General features: G+C 41.9%; 1 protein-coding gene across 1 annotated transcript in view; it reads right to left on the bottom strand.

Annotated features, from left to right (window-relative positions):
* Positions 1 to 335: 335 nt before the first annotated feature.
* Positions 336 to 24,651, bottom strand: part of LOC139311833 (zinc finger protein 850-like) — a 57,107-nt gene continuing 32,791 nt past the window's right edge. Inside the window, exons 3-5 of the mRNA XM_070936355.1 lie at positions 2,022 to 2,145; positions 1,066 to 1,829; positions 336 to 981 (exon numbers count right to left, since the gene is read on the bottom strand). Coding sequence (XP_070792456.1) covers positions 698 to 981; positions 1,066 to 1,829; positions 2,022 to 2,145 — 1,172 coding nt within the window. The 3' untranslated portion in view covers positions 336 to 697. The remainder of the gene's footprint in view (positions 982 to 1,065; positions 1,830 to 2,021; positions 2,146 to 24,651) is intronic.

Here is a 24,651-nt window from a genome sequence, read left to right as displayed (position 1 = left end):
TTTTTCTTTTCATCCATTTCCCTTTTTCTTTTTAAATTCTTAGAATCATAGGACTAGAAGGGAGCAACCACAGAATAACAGAGCTGTAGTCTTCAGGTCCTACCTTCCTTGCCCAAGGCAGGAGTCCTTATACGGTTCCAGACAATTTCACATTAGATATTAGGTTTTCACACTCATATCAGATTTTCAAAATCATAATAAAATTGAATTTGGCAAGAAAATTTCCAAGGAGGCCATTTTAATGGACAAACACCAGGAGGCAAGATGTTCCAATTGGCAAGGAAAAGTATTCTCATCTTATACACCTGTACGGTTTTCGTCCTGTGTGGGTTTTTCATGTGCATCTGATTATCAGATAAAAATCTTTGCCAGGTTCTAAGCCCTGATAAAAGTTTCTCTCCAGTAAAAATTCACTGATGCTGAATGAGTATTTTTTCAGGTAAACCATAAATTCAAACATTTAAAGTACATTTTCCTATATGGATTAGGGTGTGATTTTTAAGGGACGATTGACAAGAAAATGGTCTCCCACCATCTAAGAGTTTCTAATCCCCCTCCTTTATGAACTCTTATATGACTTCTAAGAGTTGAATAACTATGAAAAACTGTTCTACCATCAGGGCCTATCAGGGCTTTTCCCATGTGAGTTTTCTAATGTCTCGCTTTTGAGCAAAACATTACCAGACTCTATGCATCTCTATGGCTTCACTCGCGTATGGACCTTTTCATGCCTTGCAAGGTGTTGTTTTTGGGAAAAACCTTTCCCACACTCCCCACACAGGTATGGCTTCTCCCCTGTGTGGATTCTCTGATGAACCCGAAGCAGTGTTGCTGTGAGAAAACTTTTTCCACATTCCCCACATTTATAGGGCCTCTCTCCTGTGTGCCCCTTCTGATGTCTCCGAAGTTCAGCAGACTCCACAAATGTTTTCTCACATTCTGGGCACTGATAGGGTCTTTCTCCAGTGTGAAGTTTCTGATGTCGAATTAGGTGTTGCTTATAGCCAAAACATCTCCCACATTCTGGGCACGGATAGGGACTTTCTCCGGTGTGAAGATTCTGATGTCGAATTAGGTGTTGCTTATAGCCAAAACATCTCCCACATTCTGGGCATTGATAGGGTCTTTCTCCGGTGTGAAGTCTCTGATGTTGAATTAGGCGTGACTTTCTGCCAAAACATCTCCCACATTCTGGGCACTTTTCATTTTTCTGCACACACTTGAAAGGCTTCTCTCCTTTGTGAATCCTCTCATGTTTTCTAAGATAATATTTGCAATGAAAAGTTTTCTCACACTCCGGACATTTATATTGCTTCTCTAAGTGGCTTCTCTGATGTATCACAAGTGTATCTTTCCGGGTAAAGGATTTCTCACACACTGAGCATTTGTGGACTTTCTCACCCATATGGATTTGGCAGTGAATTCTAAGGGATGATGAATGAGCAAATGCTTTCCCACATTCTAAACATTTGAACTTTTTTTCCCCTCTGTGAACATTCTCATGCCTTCTGAGGTTTTGTATTGTACGGAAAAATTTTCCACACTCGATGCACCTATAGGGCTTCACCCCTGTATGGATAATCTGATGTTGAAAAAGAGCTTTCTTAAAAGAAAAACATTTATCACAATCCTTACATTTATATAGTCTTTCTGTGTGAGTCCTTTGGTGTCTCCGAAGTTCAGAAGAATCCACAAATCTTTTCTCACATTCTGGGCATTGATAGGGTCTTTCTCCAGTGTGAATTTTTTGATGTCGAATTAGGTTTGACTTTCTGCCAAAACACCTCCCACATTCTGGGCATTCATGGGGTCTTTCCCCAGTGTGAATTCTCTGATGTTGAATTAGCTTTGACTTTTCACCAAAACGTCTCCCACATTCTGGGCATTGATAGGGTCTGTCTCCAGTGTGAATTTTTTGATGTTGAATTAGGTGAGACTTTTCACCAAAAGATCTCTCACATTCTGGGCATTGATACGGTCTTTCTCCAGTGTGAATTCCCTGATGTCGAATTAGGGGTGACTTACATTTATTTTGTTTTTTTCCCTTGTGTGTCCTTTGGTGTCTCCGAAGTTCAGAAGAATCCACAAATCTTTTCTCACATTCTGGGCATTGATAGGGTCTGTCCCCAGTGTGAAGTCTCTGATGTCGAATTAGGGTTGACTTTTCACCAAAACATCTCCCACATTCTGGACACTCATGGGGTCTTTCCCCACTGTGAATTCTCTGATGTTTCAGCAGGCATGATTTGCTGGAAAAACACTTCCCACATTCTAGACACGTTTTGCTTTGCTTCTTTGTGTGTGTTTTATTGTGTTTGCAAAGAGATGAGCTCCGAGTGAAACATTTCCCACACTCTAAGCATTTATAAGGACTCTGCCTTGTGTGACTTTTCTCATGTTTTCTAAACAATTGTTTATAACGGAAAGATTTCCCACACTCCAGATATTGATAGGGTTTCCCTTTGGTGTGGATTTGCTGATGTTTAAGCAGCTCTGAGTTTTGAGGAAAGCACAGCCCACATTGCACACACTTGCAGGGCTTCTCTTCAGTCAGGCTGTTCTGAGGCCTAGAAAGACGCCCTCTCTCAGGAAATCTTACCCAGCGCTTCCAGGATTCCTGAGATCTCTTTCCCTGGTGGATTCGCTGATGGGCTCCAAGGTCCGAGCCTTTAGCAAAACGCTCCCCGCACTCTCCGCATTTGTAAGGCTTCAGTCCAGGGTGGCTCCGGAGATGTTTGGCAAAGCTCCACAGTCCAGGAAAGGAGTTCCCACAAAGGAAACACAGGTGGGATCCATTCCCCTTATGCAGCGTCCGGTGGATCAAAAGGAGGGACCGGTGAGCAAAGGATTTCCCACACTCGGAGCATCTGGAGAGTTTCACCTGATTCCTCTGAGGGGACCTTTGGTCAAAGTGTTCCCCCCTCTGCATAGTCTCCAGGGGCTGCTCACTTCCAGGGCTTTCCATCAAAGGAAACTCGAACAAGCTGACCTTTGGCCAACAGGTTGAAAGATGGGCAGGAGGATGGGCTCCAGCATGAATCCAAAAACTGAGAAGGTGAAACCTCTGGTCCTGGTGACTGACTCAGATTGGGTTCTGCAAGCAGAACTTTGTCCAAAGGGTTTCTTGGTGGCACCTGCAGGATGAAGATAAAAGAAGAGGAGAGAGGAAGATTTAGTTTCTTTGGCTCTCCAAATAGCCGAAATAATAGCTGGAAGACTATATTCCCTCCCCCCAGAATCAAAGCAATGCTGGGATCCTCCCTGCGGAGCTGGCCTCCCATTCCCTTTTCTTAGCATGATGAGAGGGATGGCTGACAGACTCCCTGTTGCCCCCCATTTGTCTGCCTGAACTGGGGATGATCCCTGCCTTTTCCTTTTTGCCCTGTGTTCGGGTCGGTGATGCTACATGACGTGAAACAAACTGCAAAGAGCCCCCATAGGATTTATATGTGCCAGGTACATCTAATTGTGTACAGCGTACAACCCATGTTGGTATTCATGGACACTGTTCTTTGGGCCAGCACAGATTGACTATGTCTCCCTCCAAGATTGGCTTCCTATTGTTGCTTTATTGTTTAGGGAGGTTGCAAATACATTGAGGCCAGCAATGCAGTTTGAACACAATAGGGAACAAACAGGTTCCATTTAAAAAAATTGACCGTATATATGAACCTAAAGAGGAAGACCGATGGAAGTGCGTCATTTTTAGAAGAAAACAACAACTGAGAGCAATATATCCTACTCCACTCCAATGAAGCCCCTCTGGAACTGAACAATCACTGTCATGTTCTCCCTCTAGAAGGGAATATGCAGTCACCCACAAAAGAGCAGTCTTCAATAGTTTCTAAAAAAGAGGCCACACCCAGCATTTCTGCAACAGGATGAAAACATCCCAGAATTTTCTAGGGAAAGAAGGTGAGTTTCAGTGACAGGCGATTCAATTCTTAGGGGAAGAGAAACTATAGTCTGCAGAGGAGATAGTCAATCTAGGCAGGTATGTTATCTCCCTGAAGCAAAAATCAAAGATGCAGCAGAAATAATCAAAGCCATGGAGTACTACCCCTTTCTTCTCCTGCATGTGGAGACCAATGATACAACAATGAATCTGAAAAGAGCGGATGTGGTTCCCATTTCCAAGAAAGGAAGAAAAAAAAAAAGAGACCATGGAAACTACAAAACTACAATATCTGGGCAGATCCTGGAAAAGATAATAAAAACACAGATCTGCAAACATCTAGAAACAAAGTTATAATTAAAAGCCATTATGGGTTTGTTAAAACCAGATCATGCCAAAGCAATCTTATTTCATTCTTTGACAAAAAAGGTTAGTCTAAGGTAGAGAAAAGAAGGATTGGGAGTGACATGATTGCTATTCCAGTATTTGAGAGGCTGCCAAAAAAGAAGAAGAGGTCAACCTGAGGGCAGGACAAGAAACAAGGGAAACGAATCAAGGAGAGAAGCAACCTCGAATTAAGGAGAAACCTCCTAACAGAGAGGACAATTAATCAGTGTAACAACTGGCCTTCCGAAGTTGTGGCTGCTACAATACTGGAGGCTTTAAAGAAACGAATGGACAGGACTTCCAGTTTCTTTGTCTTCGGCGACGGCGGTGCCTTTTGAAGCTCCGCCAGCCCCGCCGCCTGTAGAGCCGCTTCGAGACGAAGAAGCGGCTCGAAAACTTCTAAATCCTTAGGATTGAAGAAGGAGAGATCGCAGGGCACAGGTCGAGCCCCTGTATCCCCCCAGGGAAGTTTCTGGGGAGAGAACAGGCGTGGCTCCCTTCCAACCTGCTGTAACTCAGGGCGACGTGGGACGTTTCTGCCTTTGCAGAACAAGCCGGCTGCAGGAAACTTAAAGTGAAAGAACCAGCTTTAATTAACAGCGAAACTACCTGAATCCTGAAACTTGGAAACGCAAGTATCAGCACTTTGTTGACTTTTCAATTTGAGAAAATGCGATTGAGTGAAAGTGCTTTGAAAAAACATGGCGCTTAACTTCAGAGTTAACGAGCCAGCGAGTGTGGATTGGTGAAGTTATTCTGCTTTGTTACAAAGTTTCCAAGTTGCTACAAAGTTGCCTTGCTTGTTATAAGAGAAACAATTGGAAAATTTCTCCCTTTCAATATTTGACTTTGCTTTATTTTAACTTCTATTTGATCAAATCTGGGGGACTTTTTTAGAAGTCTTTGTGCAGGAGGGAAAGGAAAAGGAACTTCCCTTTTTAGAAAAACTAGATCACGTGGCAGGATGGCTTCAAAGAAGCAGGAAGGGAAGGCAATAGGGGGGGGATCCCCCACACACAAACATGAAACGCAACTTCCCCCTGCTCAACAGTTACAGACTCAGAAAAAAGAATTTGATGTGGGAGATTTAAAAGAATTTATTTCTAAAACTTTGGATGATAAATTTCAAAAATCTCAACAGGAGATAGATGACAAACTTCAAAAATCACATCAGGGGATAGATGATAAACTTCAAAAATCACACCAGGAATTTATGCAGGAAATTAATGAAGTTAAAGATATGGTGAAACAGAATCAAAACAAGGTGACCAAAAAAATATCAGAAGTGGCATCTGGCCTGGCAGAATTTATTGGGAAAGTTGATTTTAAAGTTGAAGAACTTAAATCAGAAGTTAATGTTAAGATGAAAGACAATGATTATAAAATTGCTGATGTTGATAATAAAATGCAGAGAGTTGAAGACGAGATTGTTATGATACAATTCAGGGCAATGGAGTTCGCTATACGGCTTCGGGGAATTCGAGAGGAGGAAAGACAGGATTTGAGACAAGTTTGTTCTGAGGCCCTGGCCAAGATTCTACAAGTTAATCCTGATGTGGTTTTTCATAAAATAGACAAAATTTACAGAGTGAACTCTTGGGTGGCCAGACAAAGACAACTACCTAGAGATGTGGTCATATATTTTACAGAAAGAGAAATAAGAAATGATATCCTGCAAAAATCTTTTTACACTTCTGTACAAGTGGGGGGCTCACAAATTGGAATTTATAAAGAATTGCCTCCTAAAATGCTGAAAGCTAGAAAAGAATTTGGCTTTCTTGTTAAGGAATTGCAAAATTTACAGATACCCTTCCGGTGGGACGCACCAGTTGGGATAATTTTTAGATACAAGGGAGAAAGATGCCGTTTGAATACCGTGGAGAAGGCACAACACTTTTATACTACTATTCTTAAGGAAAGAACACCATCTCCACGTACATCTACAGTTTTGGAGATTAAAGAGAGTGAAGAGAAGCAACCTCAACGAGAATTGCAAGAACAGTCCAAGCAGGAACTAGAAGGAGTGCAAGGTGCAGAAGGAGGTTTTTTGGATGAGCCCTTGCTGGAATCTTCTCCAATTTTGGACTCGGTTCGGATGACTGAATTTAAGGATCAACATATAACTAGAGCTCAATCTAAGTTACTTAAGCAAAAGCAACAACAACAACAGGAAAGACAAGACAAGGAGGCAGTTAAGAGTACTGCACAAGAGATTGGAGCTATGGGAGGAGCGAAATCGAAGCTTTCGGATGATCTTCAAGTATTTTGCTCTGTGCTCCGAAAAGAGGCTGATGACTCTTAAGTGTTTATCTTGGAATGTTAATGGGTTGAATTCAGCACAGAAAAGGAAGAAATTATTTACATATTTGAAACAATTTAATAATGATATAATTTGTTTACAAGAAACGCATATCACAACTCAAGATCAAAAATATTTGATAAACTCCAAACTAGGAACACATTTTATATCCTCAACTTCGCAAAAAAAGAATGGTGTGGTTATTTATGTAAATAAAAAATTAACAGCTAAAGTTATAGAAACAGATGAAGATGGTAGGTTTGTAGCAATTGAATTGCTTACGGCAAAGGGCCAAATTCTTTTGATTGGAATTTATGCTCCCAATCAACAACAGGACTATTTTTACAAGACGTTACATACCAAAATACTGCAATGGGATTATAGATCTATTTTAATTATGGGAGACTGGAATGGAGTAATTGATTCTAAATTAGATAAAAAGAGTTTGGCAAAGTCTAGAATCAGACTACCATAGACCTTTTTTGACATGAAAGAAGATATGGAACTAAAAGATGTTTGGAGAATACATAATCCAAAAGAACTGGACTACACTTTCTTTTCTGATAGACACAGATCCTTCTCTAGGATTGATTTTATCTTGTTGTCAGATGATTTACTTGTCAAGACAAAAAGAACAAAGATTTTTCCAAGAACTTTGACTGACCATAGCCCAGTATGGATAGAAATTGAGATGGATAAGGTTGAGAGACGTTCCTGGAGATTAAATGAGAACTTGTTTAGATATGAAAAAAATACAACAGAACTTAAAAAGCATTTGAAAGAATTTTTTGAAATAAATCTGAATAAAGGTACCCCAATTGAAATTGTCTGGGACGCAAGTAAAGCTTATATGAGAGGGGTACTTATCTACATGAACTCTAAACACAGACTGTTTCGACAAAAGAAAAGATCTGAATTGGAAATAGAAATAAAGAATAAAGAACAGTTACTTATTAAAAATCCAACAGATGAAAGAATAAGCAGTGCTATAAAACTTTTGAAAGACCAATTTCAAATGCTTATGGCGGAACAAGTTGCAACAAACTTACAATATGCGAAGCATAATACATTTTGTAACGCTAATAAACCGGGCAGATGGTTGGCTTACACATTGAGGAAAAAACAAAGTATACGGATTATAGATAGTATTGATATTGGAGGGAAAGAAATTTTTCAACAAAAATTAATTAAAGAAGCTTTTGTGGACTATTATACCAAATTATATGCCAAGGAGGAGGTGCAGAATGGACTTATAGAAAAATATTTAAACGATAAAAGAGTTACAAAAATTACTGATCAACAAAAGGAAAGAATGAATTATCCTATAACAGAGGAGGAGATAATAGTAGCAATTAAACAGTTAAAAACAGCCAAAGCTCCTGGTACGGATGGTTTGACTGCAGTGTATTACAAAACTTTACAAGCTGAAATGGTGGAACAACTTAGAGATTTATTTTGCAATATTCAACAAGGGGGTAAAATACCCCCATCATGGACAACAGCTTACATATCTTTGATACCAAAAGAACAAGTCGGTCCTAAAAAACCAGAGAATTATAGACCAATATCTCTTTTGAATACAGATTATAAAATCTATGCGAAAGTATTAGCCAACAGGTTGATGCCAGTAATCCAAAAGGTGATTCATGAGGACCAAGCGGGATTTATCGAGGGCAGACACATGAAGGACAATGTAAGGCAAGTAATAGATTTATTGGAATATCTTGAGAAGAATAAACAGATTCCTGCAGTGCTGGTCTTTTTGGATGCAGAGAAGGCCTTTGATAGAGTGGATTGGAATTTTCTACTAAAGACTTTAAAAAAGATGGATTTTGGGGATCAATTTATACAGGCGATTTCAGCAATTTACCAAGAGCAAAAGGCACAGATTATCATTAATGGAAGTTTGACAACAGAGTTTAAAATTGAAAAAGGAACAAGACAGGGATGTCCGTTGTCCCCACTTTTATTCATTCTAACACTAGAAGTCTTGTTAAATACAATACGGGACTCTAATATCTTGAAAGGAATAATGATTAGGCAAGAGGATTACAGAATAAAGGCATTTGCAGATGATCTGGTTGTTACCCTATCACAACCAATGGAATCAATAATCCTGATGAAGGACATTATACAAGACTATGGTAAAGTTTCAGGTTTTAGACTGAATCCAAAAAAGACTAAAATGATAGTTAAAAATATGACACAAGATCGTAAATATGAGCTTGAAAGGAGGGCAGGTTTTGAGACTGTACCTAAGGTAAAATATCTAGGAGTTCAGGTTGCAGAATCAAACATGAAATTGTTTCAAAATAACTATGAGGTGTTGTGGCGAGAGGTGCAGAAAGACATGGAGACTTGGAAAAAACTGCAGCTGTCTTTACTTGGAAGAATAGCAGCAGTTAAGATGAACATTTTGCCAAGATTTCTTTTTTTGTTTCAAATGATTCCGGTGCTTAAAAGTGATAAACAATTGAAAGTTTGGCAATTTGGAGTGAATAAGTTTGTCTGGAACGAGAAGAAGCCGAGAGTGAAATTGAAAATTATGCAAGATGTTCCAGAAAGAGGAGGTCTTAAACTTCCAAACCTACAGCTATATTATGATGCAGCAGCTTTAACTTTAACAAGTGATTGGTTTGGAAAGAAAAAGACTGGAATATTGAATGCAGAAAGTTTTGATCTTGAATTTGAATGGCATGCTTATTTATTTTACGACGACAAAGTAGATAAAGTATTCAAAAGTCATATACTTAGAGATTCTTTGATGAGAGTCTGGAAGAAGCACCGACTCAAATGGGATTATAAAATACCGTTATGGCTGGATCTTGGTCATACTTTGTGGAATACAAATATAATGTCACTCGGGGGGGTTTTATATAAAGAGGTTCTTTTTACAGATGCGGGCAGATGGCAGCTGAAGACATTGCAGACACTGTTGGATGAAGGGATTAATTTAACTTGGTTACAATATAATCAATTACAACTGAGATGGAAAGAGGACCAAAAAATTGGTATTATGTTGCATGAGGAAGAATTGGTTAGACATATAAGAGAGAAAGGTCCAATGCATATTAAAAGGCTTTATAATGTTTTGTTAGAAAGGGATTCAGAAACTGAATTAGTTAAAGACTGTATGATTAAGTGGGCACAGAATTTTGAAGAACCAGTGATGTTGGAAACATGGGAAAAAATTTGGGTTCAGAATGTTAAATTTACACAGTCGCAGAACCTGAGGGAAAATTTCTACAAAATGTTTTATAGATGGCATTTAGATCCCAAAAAGTTGTCATGTATGTACCCTAATGTTCAGCCAAAATGTTGGAGATGTGAATGTTTGGATGCTACATATTATCATGTTTGGTGGACCTGTAGGAAAGTTAAGGCTTTTTGGATAAAAATTTGGTGGGTCATGCAAAATGTTTTGAAGAAAAAAATTCAATTTTCTCCACAACTGTTTTTATTGGGTATAGTTAAGGGTTTTACATCGGGTGAAATAAAATTGATATTGTATATGATAACAGCAGCAAGATTGTTGATAGGTAAATATTGGAAGAATGAAGCTTTGCCCACAATTGAGGAATGGATTTTGAAGATGGCCAGTTTTGCAGAGATGGCAAAGATTTCAGCATATTTAAAAGACTGTTCACAAGAGACTTATGAGTGGGAATGGAAAAGGTGGATAGAATATGTTCAGAACAAATATCAAATTAGAAAGTATCAAATAGCATTTATTTGAAAATAATGTACTAGAAATTTTTTTTAATGTAATGAGATAAAGAGAAAAATTATACAGGGGAGGGTGGGGTTCAAGTTTATATATAAGTGTTATATTAGGGTTCTTTATGAGTATGAGTATATTATAGGGAAGTCTGGGGGGAGGGGAGGGTTAGGGAGGTTGGGAAGTTTGGGGGGGGAGGTGGGGGGGAAAAAGGGGTGAAAATGTAATTGTAAAACTTTTGCAATAAAAAAAAAAAGAAACGAATGGACAGCAACCCGTCTCAAATGATATAGGGCAGTTGTCGACAACCCCTGGCTTTTGTCCCTCCGCTGTGGCTCCCTGTTGGGTGATCCCACCACTGGCTGGCCCCACTCCTTACCTTCCCCTCCCAGTGCCCCCACAGGAGTCTTTGAGGGTGAACGCTGAGAGGCACCGATTTCCTTTGCCTTCTCTGTTCCCACCCAGAGCGGAAGCGAAACAAATGGGCCAGGGTACCCCTCCTTGCTAAGGAGCCCCACTGAGCCCGCTTGCAAACTCCGCTGAGGGCGGCTCCAAATGTTCGGTTCTTGCGTTCCTCCCAGCCATCGCTGCCTGCTCTGCTCTCACCAGCTAGAGGTGGGGCTCTATGTTGCTGCCTTCCAGATGGAGAGTTTGTTTGCTTGCTGGCCGCCTCCAAGGAGGGACCTGCCCTCAGGCCACCAGGGCCCCCACCATGCGGGGAGAGAAGGAAAGGGAAGGGGATTATTTCCCCAACAGGATCCAGGTTGGAGTTGCCTTATTTTGCATGGATCTTCAATGCTTGGCTTTACCTGCCACGGCCCAAGTGGTTGGATTCACACAATATGTGAAGCTGGGCAGGAGAGCATGGATAGATGGATGGATGGATACACAGACAGACAGATAGAGAGACAGATGAGACAGAGAAAGAAAGAGGCAGAGAGAAAGAGAGGGAGAGAGACAGACAGACAGGCAGAGATACCCATTCCCTACAGAAAACACCAAGAGCCACAAAAGCTGGGTATGCATGGCTGGGGTGATGGGCTGTTTTCTACAATAAAGCAAGGTCATGCGCACACTTGAAAGTAAATCAGGAAGCCAGTAATTGTGCAGTTTGTCTGGCAATATGCAGTTGTAAAGCTTGTAACAATTCTGGGTGGTTAGAAGGCTGATAAAAGTAACAAGGAGTTAGGCAACTTGCAGACCTCAGCTCAAAGACAGGAGTCGAGATGGCCTGCAGCCAATAAAAATGTACATTCGATAACTCCCGAGGCTTTCATTAGCCAAGGCTTAGGAATAGGTCCCTTCCTGCCCTATTCTGAGGGATCAAACCCAGCAACGAGGGGCTGCCACATCACAGCCTCCTTCAGAGCAAAACGAGGAAAATAATGGGTTTTTCAGCTTCTACACAGCTTGGTAGAAAGAAAAGTAAACAATTAAAATACTAAGATAAAAGCAAAGAACATCAATTCTTCTCCATTTCGGTGACAGGGAAAGAAAGTGGATCTTTTCTGCATTGGGAGGAAATCAACTCAATTCAAGCAATTTAACCCTTTTCCCCCCAATAAAGAAAACCCTCCACCCCCGATTGAAGGGAGGCGGCGGCTATTTCCTGCATTGACCCCATAATCCCCCCGAGACCCTGGAAAGAGAAGCCCCGCCCTTTGCCCTCCGTGGGGCGGGGCTTCCCCTCTCCCCCCCCCTTTGCCCAGAGGCTCCCCGTCCAGCCCCGCGTCCACCCGGGACCCTCCTGGCACCCCTGGCTCAGCGGGCACTCGGGGCGACCTTCCTCCGGGCAGCCCCAGGGAGAGCGGGAGCCCCACCTGCCCGGAGCGGGGCCGAGGAGCAGCCTTGCCGGACAGCCAAGAATTCGCCCAGCCGCAAGTGGGGAAACCACAGAGAGGGAGGAAGAATAACAGGACGTTCCTAGAGAGGCCCCACAGAGGCTTCTCCCCGCCTTTTCCGGCCCATTTTCCACTGTGGGAGGTGAGAGGACGCTCTAGCCCATCCTTCCTCTCTTCCGCTTGGAGCTGCTACAGTTTCGGGGTCCCGGTAACGCCGCTTCCCCCTCGGAGGGAGCAGGAGGAGCCGCTTCTTTCCCAGCCGGGCGGAGTCCAGAGAGGTTTCTTCCAGGATTGTTTGGGGAGGGGGGAGACTTGGACGCGGGAGAGGCTACAATTTCCCCCTTTTGTGCCCTTCGGGGCATCAGGAAACACCGTCCCATAAGCTTTGCTTTCATCGTGGTTTGCTGACTGTGGGTAACTGGTCGGTTTGTATAACTTTCCAAGCCCCGAATGAGCAAACCTTCAGAAGAAGAGTTGGAAGGGAGCTCTGAGGTCATCTAGCCCAACCCCCTGCCTTAGCAAGTGATCCTACTACCCCATCCCAGACAAGGGACTTCTTCTGAAAACCCTCCACTGATGGAGCACCCACAACTTTTGGAGGGAAGCCGTTGCACTGGTTAATGGTTCTCTCAGGAAATTCTCCTTAGTTCTGGGCTGGATAATCCCCTAGTTTATTTTCCAGCCATTGCTTCTTGTTCAGCCTTCAGGTGCTTTGGAGCATAGGTTGTCCCGCTCTTCTTTGTGACAGCTTCTCAAATTTTGGAAGTCTGCCATCCTCTCACTCTAATCCTTCTCTTCCTTCCACTAGACACAATCAGTTCCTGCAGTCTCAAAATCTTATTTGTATTGTGATACAAAATGTACAAAACCCCAGGGATGAACACAATTTAGCCCAATCTGGAATGTTTAAAACGAGTTCATGAATAAACGTTTGAAAACACTTGGAGGGTTGCAAAGAAACCCCAGGGATAGGACCTAAATTTAATGTGACTTTGCTTTGCCTGTTTTGGAAATAAAAATTGGGGTCAAAATGGATATCAGCTCTTCAAGAGAGGCTCAATCAAGAAACAAAACCCAGAAGAGTTCTAGAATTCTTATTTTATTTTAATTAATTAATTTATTTTATTTATTAATTAGATTTTTATACCGCCCCCTCTCCCGAAGGACTCGGGGCGGTGAACAGCCAAAATTAAAAACATACAATATAAACATTAAAATACGTTTAAAACAGAATTAAATCCAAAATGGCTCCCCAATTTAAAACACCTTACCCATGACCCTATCAATAAGACAAATTTAAAATTTAAAATTTCCACATTTAAAATTTCCACATTTAAAAAGGGGGAAGATTTAGGCCAGGCCAGCTTGATGAAATAGAAAAGTCTTAAGTGCGCGGCGGAAGGTGCGCAGATCCGGGATCCTACATATTTTATAGGCTATAGTGACAGAATCTTAAGATCAGAATGATGGTATCCATGATATTCGCTGTGACATTCTATGGAAGAGAAAGTTGGACAAAATGAGGAGGACAGGAAGAGTGTGGCAGTTTTTGAACATTAATTTTGAAGAACTCTACCAAGATTATGATGGATAGCCAAGTAAATGTCCATCATTTGCACATAGTTTAGTTTCAATTTCTCTCTGACAGTCTGTTGTTCAATTCCAAATGTCATTTTGTCTATTTCAAATCTTTCTCTTCACTCTGCATGTGAAAAATATGAGTCAATCCCTCTGCAGTTCTCTCAACTTCACCTTTATTCTGTGTTCTATGTCCAGACTTACAAAGACATTTTGTATCCCTTCAATAAGGCACTTCAAACATGGTTTTTGAAAGTCTACATTACCTTTTATTGTATCATTAAAAAACAAGCCATCCAAGCCTCAGCTCTTTTCTTCTGAATGGGAGACCACCAGAACTTCAGGGAGGGGAGAGATGTGTGTGTGTGTGTGGGGGGGGGGAAGATGGGCCTCTCCTATCATTTAGGTGCAATGAAAAGAGAAGGCAATTTCCATGAGATCCTTTACCAGAGGAGCCTAAAGAGGCTTTCCTGAATTTCCAGTTGAACCAGAGGCTTTTCTTTTTTTTTTATTGAAAAAGTTTTACAAATACAAATTTTCCCATTCCCCCCCCCCCTTTCCCTCCCTAACCCTCCCTAGCCCTCCCCTCCTCCCATGACTTCCCCAAGGTGAAATCCAAATCCACATCATATTATATCATACTTTACCACCCTTCTATTCTCCCCCCTGTGTACTATATATTTCTACATAACATTGAACTATTCTACCCCCTATATACTATACATTTCTATACAACATTCAACTAAAAGCTATCTGGTACTTCCTAGTTTGGTATTTGTTCTGCACATAATCTATCCATTTCTTCCACTCCCATACATAAGTCTCTTGAGTCCGGTCTTTTAAGTATGCTGATATCTTCGCCGTTTCTGCAAAACTGGCCACCTTCAAAGTCCATTCTTGAATTGTAGGCATAACATCGCTTTTCCAATATTGACCAATCAGTAACCTAGCTGCTGTCACCATATACAATATCAATTTCATTTCACCCACTGAAAAGCCCTTAACTATACCCAGTAAAAACAATTGAGGAGAAAATTGGATTTTTTTCTTCAGAACATTTTGCATAACCCACCAAATTTTTATCCAGAAAGCCTTTACTTTCTTGCAGGTCCACCATATATGATAATATGTAGCATCTAAGCAATCACATCTCCAACATTTTGGTTGAACATTAGGATACATGCACGACAATTTCTTAGGATCTAAATGCCACCTATAAAACATTTTATAAAAAATTTCCCTCAAGTTCTGTGACTGCGTAAATTTAACATTCTGAACCCATATTTTTTCTCACATTTACATCATAACTGGTTCTGCAAAATTTTGCGCCCATTTTATCATACAATCTTTAACCAATTCATTTTCTGAGTCTCTTTCTAACAAAACATTATAAACCCTCTTAATATGCATTGGGCCTTTCTCTTTTATCTGTCTAACCAATTCTTCTTCATGCAACATTAAACCAGTTTTTTGATCTTCTCTCCATCTCAGTTGAAATTGATTATACTGTAACTAAGTTAAATTAATCCCTTCTTCCAACAGTGTGTTTAATGTCTTTAGTTGCCATCTGCCCCCATCATTAAAAAGTACTTCTTTATATAAACCCCCCCGAGTGACTTTATATTTATATTCCGTATAATATGACCAAGATCCAACCACAATGGTATTTTATAATCCCATTTGAACCGGTGCTTCTTCCATACTCTCATCAAGGAGTTTCTAAGCATATGGCTGTTGAATACTTTACCCACTTTATTTTCATAGAATAAATATGCATGCCAACCAAATTCAAGATCATAAGTCTCTATATTCAATATTCCAGTCTTTGTCCTTCCAAACCAATCACTTGCTTGTGTCAACACTGCTGCTTCATAGTACAGTCACAGGTTTGGAAGTTTAAGACCACCCCTTTCACGAACATCTTGCATAATTTTCAATTTCACTCTTGGCTTTTTCTCATTCCAAACAAACTTATTCACTCCTTTTTGCCATTCCGTCAACTGTTTATCACTTTTAAGCACCGGAATCATTTGAAACAAAAATAAAAATCTAGGTAGAATATTAATTTTAACTGCTGCTATTCTTCCAAGTAGAGACAGCTGCAGTTTTTTCCAAGTTTCCATATCCTTTTGTACCTTTCGCCACAACACCTCATAATTGTTTTGGAACAGTTTTATATTTGAATCTGCAACTTGAACTCCTAGATATCTCACCTTTGGTACTATTTCAAAGCCTGCCATCCTTTCCAGTTCCTTCTTTTGATCAACTGTCATATTTTTAACTATCATCTTGGTTTTTTTCTGATTCAGTCTAAATCCATATTCTTCTATAATGTCTTTCATCTGAATTATTGATTCCATCGGCCGTGTTAGGGTAACAACGAGATCATCTGCAAATGCCCTTGTTCTGTAGTCCTCTTGCCTTATAACTATTCCATTCAAAGTGCTCGAATATATCAAATATAAATAGGCTTCCAGTTGGCGCCGCCGCTGTCGCTAGATAGTCTCTTTAAGACCGCCAGCCCCGCCGCCCATAAAAAGCCGCCTCTACAGCTGAGAGGCGGCTTGAAAAACTCCACGTTCTTGAGGAAACGGGAGGAGAGCCGGCGAGACCAGGTAGAGCCCCCTGCGAAGTCCCCAGATTGTCTTTTTTGCTTCTGGAGAGGAAGCAGGGTGAGGCTCCCTATCCAGCTCGCCGAGGCTCCGGACTCCGGGGACAACTCTGCATCTAGCAGAGCCAGACGACGCGATCAACATAACCAGCGAAAGCCAAGAGAATCATCAAAAATAAACAGGGTGGAATCTGGACTTGAAACTTGTTTGCCTCCAGTGAAAGACGGTCCCTTCTTAAGGACCGCCAGCCCCGCCGCCTGTAGAGCCGCTTCGATACCGAGAAGCGGCTTGAAAACTCCGAAATCTGTAGGATTGTAGGAGCAGAGTAGGCATGGTACAGGTTGAGCCCCTGTGAGCCCCCAGAAAATCGCTACTGGGGAGGAAACAGGCGCGGCTCCCTTTCAACTTGCTGAGACTCCGGATGGCGTGGGACGACTCTGCCTTCCGCAGAGCAAGCCAGCTGCAGCAAACATTTAAACTGAATGAAACCAACCTTAACAAATAGCGGAAATATCAACTTGAACCCTCAAATCTGGAAATTGCAAGTATTATTGTTTTGGTGACTTTTTGACTTAAGAGAAAGTACGAACGAGTGAAAGTGGTTTGAAAAAAAAATGGCGCCCAGCTGCAGAGTTAACGAGCTGAGAGTGAGAGTGGATTTGTGAAGTTACTTTAATCTGCTACAAAGTTGCGCTGCCTGTAATGAGGAACAGGAGAAGAGGGAAAAAAATTCTTTTTTAAAATCTGAGCTTGGTTCAGTCTAGTTTCTATCCCCAATTTGATTAAACCTGGGGGATTTTTTCAGAGGACTTTGTGGTGGTGGAAAAGGAAAAAGGATCTCCCTTTTCAGAAAATCCAACCTACGTGGCAGGATGGCTTCAAAGAAGCAGGAAGGAAAGGCAGCGGGGGGGAATCCCCCACATATAAACATGAACAGCAGCTTCCTCCTGCTCAACAGAGTCAGAAAAAAGACTTTGATTTTGAAAGTTTAAAAGAATTTATTTCTCAGGCTTTGGATGATAAATTTCAAAAATCTCAACCGGAAATAGATGATAAATTTCAAAAATCTCAACAGGAAATTATGCAGGAAATTAAAGAAATTAAAAATGTGGTGAAGCAGGATTATGGCAAGGTGACTAAAAAAATATCGAATGTGGTGTCTGGCCTGTCAGAAATTATTATTAAAGTGGATTCCAAATTGGAAGAATTTAAATCAGAAGTCAATGTTAAAATTAAGGATACTGATTATAAAATTTCTGATGTTGATGATAAAATGCAGAGAGTTGAAAACAAAATTACAATGATGCAATTCAGGGCCATGGAATTCGCTATAAGGCTCAGAGGCATTAGAGAGAATGACAGACAGGACTTGAGACAGATCTGTGCTGATGCTTTGGCTGTGTTATTAAAAATTAATCCTGAAGTGGTTTTTTATAAAACAGACAAAATTTACAGAGTGAACTCCTGGGTGGCCAGACAAAGACAATTGCCTAGAGATGTGGTGATATATTTTACAGACAGAACAATAAGAAATGATATCTTGCAAAAATCTTTTCTTTCCTCTGTGCAAGTGGAGGGGGCTCAAATTGGAGTTTATAAGGAATTGCCACCTAAAATGTTAAAAGATAGAAAAGACTTTGGTTTCCTAGTGAATGAATTGAAAAAACAACAGGTACCATTCTGGTGGGATGCCCCAACTGGTATAATTCTGAAATACAATGGAGAAAGACATCGGCTGAACACTGTTGAGAAGGCGGAACATTTTTATTCTACTGTTCTCAAAGAGAGATCACCATCTCCACGTACATCCACAGTGCTGGAGATTAAGGAGAGTGATAAGAAGCAACCTCAGCAAGAGATAGAAGAACAGTCTAAGCAGGCAGAGCCAGTGGAAACGCAGGGTGCTACAGGAGGTTTTCTGGAGGAGCACCTGTTAGAATCTTCTCCAATTCTGGACCCGGCTCGGATGGTTGAAGTCAAAGACCAGTGTATAACTCGTGCAAAATCTAAGCAACTTAAAGAAAAGCAACAACAGGAAAGACAATACAAGAAGGGAGCTAAGAGTACTACACAAGAAAGTGAAGCCATGGGGGGAGCAAAACCGAAGATTTCGGAAGATCTTCGGCTATTGTGCTCGTCGCTTCAAAAAGATGAAGATGACAATTAAGTGTTTATCCTGGAATGTGAATGGGTTGAATTCACTACAGAAAAGGAAGAAGTTATTTACATATTTGAGACAATTTAATAATGATATAATTTGTTTACAAGAAACTCATATTAGAACTCAAGATCAAAAATACTTGATAAACTCAAAATTAGGAACACATTTTATAGCTTCAACTTTGCAAAAAAAGAATGGTGTGGTCATTTATGTAAACAAAAGACTGACAGCTAAAATTATAGAAGCAGATGAAGATGGTAGGTTTATAGCAATTGAACTACTGCTTACAGTAAATGGCCAAATTCTTCTGATTGGAATTTATGCTCCCAACCAACAACAGGATCATTTTTATAAAACGTTGCACACTAAAATACTGCAATGGGATTATAGATCTATTTTAATTATGGGAGATTAGAATGGAGTAATCGATTCCAAATTAGATAAAAAGAGTCTAGCGAAATCAAGGATTAGATTACCACAGACTTTTTTCGATATGAAAGAAGGTTTGGAATTAAAAGATATCTGGAGAATACATAACCCAAAAGAATTGGACTACACTTTTTTTTCTGATAGACATAGATCCTTCTCTAGGATTGATTTTATTTTGTTATCAGATGATCTACTTGTTAAGACAAAAAGAACAAAGATTTTCCCAAGAACTTTGACCGACCATAGCCCAGTATGGATAGAAATTGAGATGGGTAAGATTGAGAGACGATCATGGAGACTAAATGAAAACTTGTTCAGATATGAAAAAAATATAACAGAACTTAAAAAGCAGCTGAAAGAATTTTTTGAAATAAACTTGAATAAGGGTACCCCAATTGAAACTGTGTGGGATGCGAGTAAAGCTTATATGAGAGGGGTACTCATTTATATGAATTCTAAACATAGACTGAATCGACAAAAGAAAAGATCTGAACTGGAAGCAGAAATAAAGAATAAAGAACAGCTACTTATTAAAAATCCAACAGATGAAACAATACGTGGTGGTATAAAACTTTTGAAAGATCAATTCCAAATGCTTATGGCGGAACAAGTTGCAAGAAATTTACAATATGCGAAGCACAACATATTTTGTAACGCCAATAAACCGGGCAGATGGTTGGCCTACACATTAAGGAAGAAGCAGAGCATACGGACTATTGATAGTATTGATACTGGAGGGAAAGAAATTTTTCAACAAAAATTAATTTATTTTATTTTATTTTTTTATTTTATATTGGATTTCTATACCGCCCTTCTCCCTGAGGACTCAGGGCGGTGTACAGCCAGATTAAAAAACATGCAGAACAAATATTAAAAACAATTAAAAGATATATAAATTTGGCCCAATTAAAACTCATTACCAATTAAAAACGTTTAAAACATTTAAAAAACAGTTAAAAATTTCATCTTAAGCCAGCCCGGCTTGTTTAAATAAATGGGTTTTAAGGGCGCGACGGAAGGCACTGAGGTCTTGGATTCTCCGTATCTCTGGGGGGAGCTGATTCCAGAGGGTTAATTAAAGAAGCTTTTGTAGATTATTATACCAAATTATATACCAAAGATGATATGCAGAATGGACTTATAGAAAAATATCTAGATAATAAAAGAGTCACAAAAATTACTAATCAACAAAAGGATAGAATGAACAGAGGAGGAGATAATAGCAGCAATCAAACAATTAAAAACAGTTAAAGCTCCTGGAACGGATGGTTTGACTGCAGTGTATTATAAAACTTTGCAAGCAGAAATGGTGGAACAACTCAGAGACTTATTTTGTAACATACAACAAGGGGGTAAAATACCCCCATCATGGACAACAGCTTATATTTCTTTGATACCAAAAGAACAAGTAGGTCCTAAAAAACCGGAGAACTATAGACCAATATCTCTTTTGAATAATGATTATAAAATTTACGCAAAAGTACTAGCCAACAGGTTGATGCCAGTAATCCAAGAGGTGATTCATGATGATCAAGCGAGATTTATTGAGGGCAGATACATGAAGGACAATGTAAGGCAAGTAATAGATTTATTGGAATATCTTGAGAGGAATAAACAGGTACCTGCAGTGCTGGTCTTTTTGGATGCGGAAAAGGCCTTTGATAGAGTGGACTGGAATTTTCTATTAAAGACTTTTAAAAAGATGGACTTTGGGGATCAATTTATACAGGCAGTTTCAGCAATTTATCAAGAGCAAAAGGCACAGATTATTATTAATGGAAGTTTGACAACAGATTTTAAAATTGAAAAAGGAACAAGACAAGTGTCAGCATTCCAAATTAGGCTCTCTTCCAGCGCTGAAATAACAAGATGAACTTTTACCTAGTTTTGTATGTACAGATAGTGTTTCCTGGGAGACGAGGGTGGGGGCTACATTCCTGTGAAAAGAACGTGCCGGGAGTTAGAGATGGATCTGCATGATGGCCAATGGGACATTGAGGTTGGAGAGCGGAAGAGGAGGGGGTTGGAAGGAGGGGCCAGTTTGGCTGCAAAAATGAAATCAGGAATGTCGGCTTTTTATGTTCTTAAATAAAAATGATTCATTAGAGAGATTGCGCTTGAAAATGAAACTTATTTAAGATAGCACCGAAACCTGACAGACAGCCAAAACTCTCCTCCAAATCCAGGCTGGCTGAGTTTAAATCATCCCGTTCCCTCCCAGACATCTGGTCGGACGGACTATGGCTGAAGCCAAGCTCTCGGAGGAAAGCCTGCTTCAAGAAACGGGAGGAGCAGAAGCGGTCGTGATTCCAGCCAACTTGGAAAATACAAAGGTAAAAGATAAAGAAAAACCCCTAAGTGAATTGGGAAGGACGAGCTGGGGATGGGAATGGCAGCGAAGCCCAGACAAGGCAGCACCTCCCCACCCCAGGATGAGAGACGAGGCAGAGGACTACCAACACCAAGGCTGGCCCTCCAGAGCTCAGCACAGAGAGGAGAGGGCAGAGAGGGAGGAACCATCCCAGTTCAGAGGGAAGTTCGATGGTGACCCAGACAACCTCGCCCAATTCCTCGATTCAGCTGAGATATACATAGAGCGGTTCGGACACCTCTACCCTTTCCCCAGAGCCCTAGTGAATGCTATCTCGGAAGGGCTGAAGGGAGAAGCAAAGAGGTGGTCAGCATCACTCTACAAATACAGGGCCCCCCAGCTACAAAATGCGGATGGGTTCTTGCAGCTATTGAGAGCCCGTTAGGAGGAGGAGGAGGAGGACCCCTATGTGGAAGACGAGCTCAGAAACCTAATGCAGAGGGGGAAGCCTATCAGAGAGCATATCCGTGAATTCAGGAGAGTCATTGGGACACTGCCTCCCCTACCAGAGCGATTGCTGGTGTATTTTTTTAGAACAAGCCTAGATAAAAGAATTTCCCAAGTGACTGCCTATAGTGACATCCCAAACCGACTCGCTGAATGGTTCCGGGTAGCGATAAAAGTCGACAGAGGGCTGCGGGCGAGTGACACGTCAAAACCACCAGAGGAAAAGGAGAGAGGCCGACCAGACCAGGGGCCACTCAACAGACGAGAAACCCCAACATCACAGCCCTCCTACAGACCAACTGCCCCACAGAGCCCACTGAAATGCTACAGATGTGGAGGAAGCGGCCACATAACAGCAAGATGTGGAACGCCTAGACCGGGACCAGCTCCACCGCCCAAAGCACGACCGGAACGAGGGCCCAAGCGCGTCACCCACGTACCGCGGGAAGCTCCCCAAATCCCTGAGTTTTTCGCTCATCTGATCGAAACCAGAGGAATCCCAGTGGAGGGAGATCAGTCCCCCGAACCCTATGACACGGAAGACGAAGGCGAGGATGACCCGATGGTGAGTGGACCCGTCCATCCTTTTCTTTTCCCCATACGCCTAACAGCCCCCAAAACAGGGGCCCAAGAGACTTTCCAAGCCCTAATAGACTCGGGTAGCACACGGTGCCTAATCAACCTACCCACAGTTCTAAAATTGGGAATCCGAGCTAAACAGCTCAAACAACCAATTCGCTTCGAGCAAGTTGATGGGTCCCTAGTGGGAGGAACGTACGCCACACACTTGACTGAACCCGTGAGACTAGAACTCGCAGATCACTGGGAGACGATCCGCTTCATAATAGCCCCCAAGATGACAGAACCAGTCATATTGGGACTCTCATGGCTCGACAAATGGGACCCAATCATTTGGTGGCAAGAGGGAACCCGCAGGCTGAGAATAGCAAAGGGGCCCCAACCCCTGCCGCCCCGACCAGAAGAATTCCCTCCCACGCTGAAACCCCAAAGCAGCCCTCCACTACAGAAGAAAACACCACCAACACAAGGGTCCCTCCCAGAAGGTGCAGCAAAGCAATTGGCAGCCACACCCACCACCGCTTGTAACGCAAACCAGATCCCAAGGGAGTACCAAGACCTTGCGGGGGTATTCAGCGAGGCCGAGTGTGACATTCTGCCCCCCCACCGTGAGACCGATTGTGCCATTGAGATTATCCCAGGAGCGAAACTACCCAAACCTAAAATGTATGCCATGACGCCCCGAGAAATGCAGGAAATGCGGGACTACATAGACAAAAACTTACAAAGGGGATTTATTGAGCCAGTGAAACCAAGGGTAGCGGCGCCGGTCATGTTTAAAGAGAAAAAGGACGGCTCCATGAGACTGGTAGTCGACTTTCGAAGTATCAACGCTGTTTGCGTACACAACTTGTACCCCCTCCCCCTCATGAAAGACATGTTAGCCCACCTAGCTAAAGGGAAGGTTTTCACCAAACTAGACCTTCGAGAAGCTTATTACCGAGTACGCATAAAGGCAGGAGATGAATGGAAAACAGCATTCAACTGCCCCCTGGGTAGTTTCCAATTTAAAGTAATGCCTTTTGGATTGCAAGGAGCCCCGGCAGTGTTCATGCAGTTAATAAACGAAGTCTTACATGAACACCTTTACAAAGGGGTCCTCGTCTACCTGGATGATATTCTTATCTACACGGAGACCATAGACGAACACATACCCCTCGTCCGCCAAGTACTGAAAAAACTGCTACGGGCAAACCTATATGTCAAACTGCCAAAATGCGATTTCCACCAATCACGGCTAGACTACCTGGGCTACCGAGTATCAAATGAGGGGATAGAGATGGACCCAGCCAAGGTCCAATCAGTTCTACAATGGCAGCCCCCTCGCACCCGCAGACAACTGCAAAGTTTTCTAGGCTTTGCGAACTTCTACAGACAATTCATCCCCTCGTTCACGAAGATTGCCAAACCTTTGACGGACCTCCTAAAGACAGGAAGCCCAGCGATGAAACCTCGCCCGGGACAACCCCTACAGTGGGACCTGACCTGCCAACAGGCATTTGAGATGCTAAAAGGACTGTTCGCGAAAGAACCTGTCTTAAAACACCCGGATCCGGAACAGCCTTTTGTCATCCAAGCAGACGCAAGTGATGTGGCAGTAGGAGCCGTGTTACTCCAAAAGAACAACCAAGGTGATCTACAACCCTGCGCCTACACCTCCCGCAAACTCACCGATACGGAGAGGCGATGGGTGGCGTGGGAGAAGGAAGCGTTTGCAGTAAGGTGGGCCTTGTTGACCTGGCGGCACCTTCTAGAGGGAGGCCAGAAACCATTTGAAGTCTGGACTGATCATAAAAACCTAGAGGCTCTAAAAACCCCACGAAAACTGTCACCCAGGCAAGTGCGGTGGGCACAATACTTCAATCGTTTCAATTTCGAGCTTAAGCACATCCCAGGAGGGAGAAATTTCCTGGCTGATGCCCTCTCCCGGATGCCCCAATACAACAGTGAGCGGGAGCAGGTAGTGAATGCCATCATCCCCTCCACCCAAGCTGCGGCCCAAGTGATCACCAGACGGCAACGACGTGACCAGCAAGGCCAACTTGCAAGTGGCTTAACTGCAAAATTAAAAAATGAAACGCTGACCGACCCCTGGTATCGGGACAATCAACATCTCTTGACAAAAAGAGATGAACTAGCATGGAGGGCGACAAAACTCTATGTCCCACAGAGTTTACGCATCCTGATTCTCAAGAGGAGCCACGACGTTAAATCAGCAGGACACTTCGGGTTCCTAAAGACTCTGCACCTAGTACGAAGGCAGTTCTGGTGGCCACACATGAGAAAGGACGTAGACAGTTATGTAAAAAGCTGCACCATTTGTGCCACGATGAA

The sequence above is a fragment of the Pituophis catenifer genome, unplaced genomic scaffold, assembly GCF_029215685.1.
Source record: "Pituophis catenifer annectens isolate HBS135680 unplaced genomic scaffold, rPitCat1.0.hap2 SCAF_2, whole genome shotgun sequence".
Lineage (NCBI taxonomy): Eukaryota > Metazoa > Chordata > Lepidosauria > Squamata > Colubridae > Pituophis > Pituophis catenifer.
This window is presented reverse-complemented; position numbering and strand designations above follow the sequence as displayed.